The 7,695-nt window shown below is 37.7% G+C and overlaps 1 protein-coding gene across 1 annotated transcript in view; it reads right to left on the bottom strand.

Moving 5' to 3' along the window:
- Positions 1-6,438, bottom strand: part of IKZF5 (IKAROS family zinc finger 5 (Pegasus)) — an 8,031-nt gene extending 1,593 nt beyond the window's left edge. Inside the window, exons 1-3 of the mRNA XM_009892732.1 lie at positions 6,373-6,438; positions 4,916-5,079; positions 4,443-4,625 (exon numbers count right to left, since the gene is read on the bottom strand). Coding sequence (XP_009891034.1) covers positions 4,443-4,625; positions 4,916-5,048 — 316 coding nt within the window. The 5' untranslated portion in view covers positions 5,049-5,079; positions 6,373-6,438. The remainder of the gene's footprint in view (positions 1-4,442; positions 4,626-4,915; positions 5,080-6,372) is intronic.
- Between the last annotated feature and the right edge of the window lie 1,257 nt (positions 6,439-7,695).

Below are 7,695 nucleotides of genomic sequence, written 5' to 3'. Positions count from 1 at the left end.
GTAACCGTTCTTAATGATAGCAGTGTTTAAACATTGAGGGAGGGTCTCCTTTCAGTAACTTCCAAACATTCCTACTTTTAAAGATCATGCAGCTCTTATCTAAATAGCCCCAGGTACACATGCATCCACTCAATAACGGAATTTTGAAAAGAGATCCCTTGGCTTAAGAGTTATTAAGGAAAACAAAAGCCAGCTAATCCCTGGACAGCCGTGTGCTCTACTACATGATAGTACCAGATATTCTCCTTTCTGACAGGTAGAACTTTGCTCTTCTATTAAATGATATTCACATTACCACTTTTAAAAGTACTTAGAAAACTTTCAAGCATAATTACAGGCCAACACATTTGTAACATAATACTTGCCAACTTTTGATTCTCCTTTCAAAGATTGATCTTTTAGGTGTTTTTAGATCCAGGTCTGCAACGTTAAAAATGCCTAAAGGATTTGATGCATGTTCAGGTGCTGAAATGAAACATCATCTTATCTCCCTATCTAGAATGCCAGGTCAATTTCTAAATCACTGTTGTGCAACTGATTCTCTTGCCACACAGCAAAACAAACTAAAAAAAAACCCAAAACATATATAAGTGGGCTCCTTCTCTTCAGCCTTTATGGCTTTTTGGAAGCATTTTCTACTATTTTAAATACAGGGCAATACATCTGTTTCGTTGGTTTCAAAATCCATCTAGAACAACTGCAAAATCCAGAGACTGGCTGCAGCAAGGGCCACTACTACACTGCAAGCACTGTACAGGCCCCAAAAGATGGCATGTAACTGATCAGAAAGCCCTTCCAACATTGAGCATCCTACAGTTTGGAATCACAACCTGGGATACTGAATAGAATTTTTTTTTTCCTACATCACCGGCTCTTCAAAAAGGAAAGAAAGCAATTTTTGTGCTACCTTAAAGTACCTTATTTGCTGAAACCATAATTTCTCCATAAACCGTAAGTATTCAGATTATTACATGTGTGTAAAGATCTGGAGATTTGGTACAAACAGTGATGTAAAAAGACTGACAAACTCCCTGCATTCACAAAGAACTTACCCATCTGAATGGTCTTATTTCATTCTAAACTTCTTGCGCAGAGAAAGATTTGCATCCCATGTTGTGTGCCCTTAATGCGACACAGCTGGTGAACTACTAATTATACTCCTGTCAGACTCAGCATGAAGTTAATTCTGCAATAAGTTGCACTTAATAATGGTTGCATGATCGTGCCTGGGTCATAATTACTTTGGCAAATACCTTGCTGCACTTGCGCATTATCCAGGATGTGTTATTTGTTTACTTACATTGCTCTGAGGCTACTAGTCAGCTATCACTTCCCTATTTTAATGCCGATTTAGTCACTCTGAGCCTTCACAGTCCATGCAAACCATTCTTGGCCCTTTGCCACGCTTCCCCACCATGCTTCTGAGCAAAACAACACTCAGGTCTTGGATCTCCTTGCCCTTGAGTGAAAAAAAAAAAAAAAAAAACAACCACAAAAAAAACAAAAAAACCAAACCAAACAAGCAAAACTTCCTTGTTCTGGAGTCCCCTGTCTCTGTTCAAAGAGACAAAGCAGGGCTCTCTGAAAAGCCATTAAGGTAACAGCAAAATGGTATTGCCACCAGGACACCATGCAGTGCTGTATTAAAATTAAGGATATGAAACATATTGTAAAAGGGCAAAGGGGAAACTATACAGGGAAGCAAAAAGGCCTCTGGAGGCCTGAGATTCTTGTCTGTGTGATAAAACTGATCAGACGGGTATAGGGAAATGAACTGTTATCCTTGTACAGGTCCTGGTATTTCATTAGGTATCAGATATGTTTGAACTGGTAATCTGGCTTCATCTGTTCACTGTGCCAAGGTCCAAGTTGCTGAAGCTCTTTAACAGACAGTAGGCTGACACCCCCTCTATCCCTCTCTCACCGCTAGCTAGCTTTCTGAAACAGAAATCATTCGGACTGCATGATTTTGCCCTAGAGTGATGTGTGCCTTTGATTTGGCTACCTTTTCCTAGCACCTTTGTGAAAGTTTCTTTGATCAAATGAGTCACGTACGAATCTGATAACGGGAATACCGGCAGCAGTACTGAGACAAGTGTCACCCCTACACGTAAAGCTCCCTTCTTCTGCTATAATGCTAACAATATATACCATGACCATGAGAAACAACTCAAAATGTTAGTCAAGGCACAAACCTAAAGTGTTATGCTTTGCCCTAAAAACTGAATTTGTGCAGCTCATGGAATGTTTGCTTCTGAATAACGACCATTGGGTCAAAGTTATTTTGAGGATATTTCTCAGCATCCCAAATCTTGGTTGGAATCTTTCTTGCTTTTGTATATATTATGCTGCAACTGTGCTGAAATGGTCATAATCTGCAGCAGGAATTTTTTCTACTACCTCTAGCCACTCAGTGACCTCTGCTCCCTAAAGTAGCAGCAAGATAAGAAAGCATTCTGCAAACACAAAAGAACTGTTAACCTAAGATCTGAGAGTATAAAAAAGGTAGACAACTTCCTAGAGTAAGAGAAGGAATGCTGACACTATAACAATATCCACATTTTGATACTTAAAGAAGGAAGATTTGATTTTTTGCTCTCTAGTGTGGTTAAAATTTATGACTTTTGATACTAAGTAACAATGTATTATTTCAGTCATTCTGTTTGAGAAACCCCACACACACCAAAGCCATCAAAACATCTCAAGAATCAGCAAACACACAACACCAACATCTTATAGAAGCAATTTATGTCTCCCGTCACAGCTCTAGCAGTCCATCTGCTCATGCTGACAACTGGCCAGCAGTAACTGTGGGATTAGGGATGCAAGTTTTTAGATGGCAATAGCTATACGCTACAGAAAAGACATGGAATTTTAAAGTTGATGTTACTTCTGCATCTTTAAGTACCATTTCAAAATGAACTGCGTAAGTCTGCAGTACGCTTTCTCTCACTACGTGACCCTCATTTCACAAGCTCAGAAATAGCACTGCAAAGAGTAAAGCCGTTAAAAAGAAAAATATCTCTCTTTGTCCACGTACCATATGAGGCAAATGGTAGGTGAAGCTGTAACTGCATGATGAAAAACTAGACAAAATAAATAATGCTCCAAAACACACCGCTGCTTTGCAGATCTGCAGCAAGCCATGGCATTAACACTGTGTCAAATGCAGGCACACAAGCCACAGTATTTTATCCGCTATTGAAACTACACAAAATTTCCACTGGGAATCTGAAAACAGCAACAGCTACACACAGAGGTAGCTCACGGTAGCACAAGAGAAGAATTTACAAAATCTTCAAAGTATGAACCTCAGAACTCTCTGATTTCTAGCTGGTTGCCATTTTCTATCCCATTACACCTTTTTAAAACAAGCCAACACTGCAGGGCCAGTGAAAGGAGCACTGACTTCCCCAAAATACATCCTGGGAGTTATTGTGTAGAAGCAATGATTCACAGCAAAGTGACAATCTGACTAACAATAACCATACCTAAACAGAGCTACAATTACGTCCAAGTTACGACCTTGTGTTTCCTTCAAAGTGAGTCCCAGAATGCCACCTACACAAGACCACTGAAATTATACACTTCAAAGTTTGGGACGTTCCATACCAGACTGAAAACCTGTAAAAATTTCCATTCTTTGCAGAATACAATTGTTTTTCTTATTACTCTAGTTAACAGCCATAAAGTCTTCTGTATGGGTGTAACATACTTGGCAGGCACAAAAGTCAGACTTCACAAGGACCTTTCGTTTGTTTTCTCTCATTTGCCAAGAAGTTGGAGGTGACTTCCTGAACAGTTTAGGATATTCTAACCTTTACTGGGAGTTTTGCTTTTCAACTTTATAAACCCAACAATGGAAAATACTCTTAAATAAGCCACAGTAAGTATTTTTTCTTTTCATTACTGTTATTAATCACTTCCCTGATGATATACCCTCATATTTGAAAACTCTACCAGTAAGAAAACTTTATTCTTACTACTGTGTTTTGTACAACATTCTAGATGTGGAAATGCAAAACAGGAATATTTTCATAGCTAAACAACAGAGGAAGAAAAGACCCTATAAATCTCCATGTGGCTGCATATACATTTTTCACTTTTCTGATCAGCAAGGAAAAACAAAAAGTTACATTCAGGGCCCTTCAATTTACACTGATGCTTTCATGCTAAACTTTAGTCCCATATATAGTTACTTCAAATTCAGTAGTCTGCAATAACAATTGTAGAAGGAATTTGCATAATTTAAATAGGTACATGGTGCACCTTTAAAAAAACAACCCTCTATTAAAAAAACAAACAAATAAAAACCAGTTCTAATTGTTGAGTAACTTTAAGAACTATCACAATGCTTGAAGATGCTAACTCCTTACATGCAAACGTAACATTGAGTTAATATCACAGTACCTCACAGAGAAGTACCACAGAATATTTCATACCTGTATGAATTCTGATATGCTCTATGAGCCGTGCTGTTCCTTTGCTGGCATAGTTGCAGTACCGACACTTTAACTTCCCATCAAATGTCCTTTCGAACCCATCCACTAACATTCCTGAGTTTTCATCCAGGGAAACTTCAACAGAGGGATGATCCAGACCATTCTGATCACCTTCTGTCCCAGCTGCGAATAATGCAACACAGATTTCAATCAAGAATCAGTGGGATACTATATATCATGCTGTGAGAATATGCCAAATATCTTTTGCTTCTGTATGCCCTTAGTCTTTAAATATACAAAGCTATAAGAACAAACCCTGATTAAAAGAAAGGTATGTACACATCTTTTGAGATGTGAAAGCAGCCCTCAGAAATGCTTCCATACAGTTGTAGTAGTCTGAATAATTATCTGGCACATAAACAGTGCAGTCTTTCTCAAAAAAATAAAGTTTGATAGCACTGAAATTAGCTTACCTCCCTGAAGAGTCTCTGCTTCCTTGTCTCCACTAACTGATCCAGAAATCATATTTACATGGTGAGTCTGCTGTGTAAGATATTCCTGAAAATCCTTTACAAAGTCCAAAGGTTCTGGCTTCTTTTCACCCATATTCACTCTTTACATTTACAACCTCTTGTGCCTAGTTGTGCCTAGAAAGAAAAATATTTTCAAATCACAAGTGTCACTGAATTTGAATGCATTCATAAAAACAAGTTGGTTTTGGGTTGTGGGGTTTTTTTTTTTAAGTGAAGGACTGCATTTATCCTGAAGCATGACTCAATGCACAAACTGACAACCACAAGAATATTTTTAGAATTTTTAACTGATTAAAGATCACTTTTGTTTTCAGCAACAGTAAGATAAGGACAATATCAAATTGGATAAAATGACATGATAAGCAAAGTCACAGTGCCTTTTTTTTTGTTTCCAGTGGATTGTACCTGAATTTTAGTTCCCTGCTAAGTAGCAAACATGCTCCCAAATGTACTTCCAATAGGTCAGACAGAAAGCACAGAGCACAACTTGTCCACTTTCCCTGGAAGGAAAAAAAGGAAATGTAAGTCTATTATTCTTCCCAACCCCCACGAGTTTGAAACAAAGAAAGATGAAAAGATATGTATGTTTTGAAACGCAGGTTGTAACACTCTACTGCTCTCAATTTTATTTAAACAATTACACTTCCAGCAAAAGCTCTTCAAAGACCACGTCTACTCCTTCGTGTATCTCACTGAAAGACACTTATACCTTACTGATCATTTGAGTAGTTTCTCTGGTGAACACATGGCTCCAAAAAATCCCACAGTTGGGTAAGTCAGTTATGACAACAGCAATATTGGGAAACCAACTGAATGTCACTGATTAGCAAAGATGGAAAGAAGCCTTATAGAAAGCAGTATTTCATAGTTCTCACAAAATTTTAGTTTCCTATCCTGCATAAGTCTTAATCCATTTCATTATTTTGCATAGAAATAATAAAAATATTCACTAGAAGTCAGTGGTCATGCTCTTTTCTGGGACTGTAAATGACAAACCTCTAGAGTTATTAATTTGCAATGAATTTGTGAAGACAGAACCTAGGATTCAGTTGGAAAGAGGGCAATGAATCAGTCACATTATTATTCCTGCAGATTACAATCAGAAATGTGCTTTCTGGAAATAATTTATAATGTTACATTTTCAATAAGAATATCTTTCTGTTTGCCAATAGCTACTAAGCAAAACATTAGGTGTCCTACAAAAACTCAAGTCCTGAGTTCAAGACCACATTTAAACACATTCTCCTGTATTTTCAAAGCTATTTACATGTTACTTCATTTTTTGGCATCCAGAGGAGTATGTTCTTTCACATCATGCCTAAGTGTGTTCAACTATTATCATTATTATCACCATTAAGTTAATTTTGAACACGTCTTTACATACCAGTTTTTCCTACCCTCTTTCAGGTGTCACCAACCTCGTGTAGGCTTAAGTTAATTTGTGTTCCATTTGTTGGTGTCTCCTGCAATAAAATGAAGATACCAGGATATGAATTAAAGATATCGAAGAGAAAAACAGGACAAGGTAATACAGAGTCCTGACCAGGCCAACTGTCACCAAATTATAGTAACAAGAAATAACAATTTAAAATTAAACCTTTCTAAATGTTGAATGGCTCAACATGAAACAATGTTAAAGGTTCATGTTTTCACTGAAAAATCTGTGTATACCTTTTTGTAAGGCACAAAAATTATTTCATTGATTATTTTTATAATGACATTTAATTTTTAAAGAAAACTACACAAAATTTTTAAAACCCGTTTGGGGAAAAAACATTATTTTGGGGGTCAACTACATAAAACTTCCTTTCTCTGCCTCATAGATTTAATTTGAAAATATTAATATTTCTTTTTTTTTATGTCAACATAGGTAAATTGCCACAATTTAAACGCTGCCTCAAATCTCTAAATTTGCATACACAAAAGAACCTTTTGTGATTTTATGCAGGTTTTTTTTTTTTTTTAATAGATATACAACCAACAGTTCTCCTGTTCAGGGAAGAACTGTACAGATCAGATGCTTGCTACATGACTACTGCAAACTAGTAAATGCAATTCTAATTATCAGAAACCTGAGCGGACCAACTCGTGTTTCACGCACTCAACCGGGCTGATCACACCAGACGTCCCTCAAGTTCTACTTACACAAAACCTTTTCTGCATAGACAACTACATCTCCTCCAGCTTTCTACGCTGACGGGTACGATACTGGTTATTAATTTTCTACACAGGTGCTACTGTTGGATTTAACATTAGTTACAGTGCTGATGTGTACCAAGTTCATTGGGATGTGCTAGGATGAAGGGCGTTATAAATATTTTACCTAACGAATTCTGCTACAGAAACTAATTTAGACACAGTAAAACCTGTAGTTTAACACACAAAGAACTCATGCTACAGTAATTGTAAGAGAATATAATGACTATGAGAACATGCACGCATCTCGTTTTCTTTTAAGGAAAAAAAATCAAGGAAAAATCAAGGAGGAAAAAAAAAAAAAAAAAGGTGGGGGCATCTCTCTGCCCCAGCCTCATCGTTTCCAGTGCAAATGACTTAAAAATCAGCATAACGAAGGAGGAGGGGGATCCCAAACTCTACCCAAGCCCTTCCTGCTCCTTCTCGAGGAGTTTTGCGCCTGGGAAGGGGAAGAGCAATGGCAGGGCTGGCGGCTGCCGGGCCGAGCCCCGCGACCTGTCATCACCCACCCACGGAAACCCGCC

The sequence above is a fragment of the Charadrius vociferus genome, unplaced genomic scaffold (genome assembly GCF_000708025.1).
Source record: "Charadrius vociferus isolate BGI_N301 unplaced genomic scaffold, ASM70802v2 scaffold38, whole genome shotgun sequence".
Lineage (NCBI taxonomy): Eukaryota > Metazoa > Chordata > Aves > Charadriiformes > Charadriidae > Charadrius > Charadrius vociferus.
The sequence above is the reverse complement of the archived record's forward strand: the minus strand, read 5'-3'. Positions and strand labels throughout refer to the sequence as shown.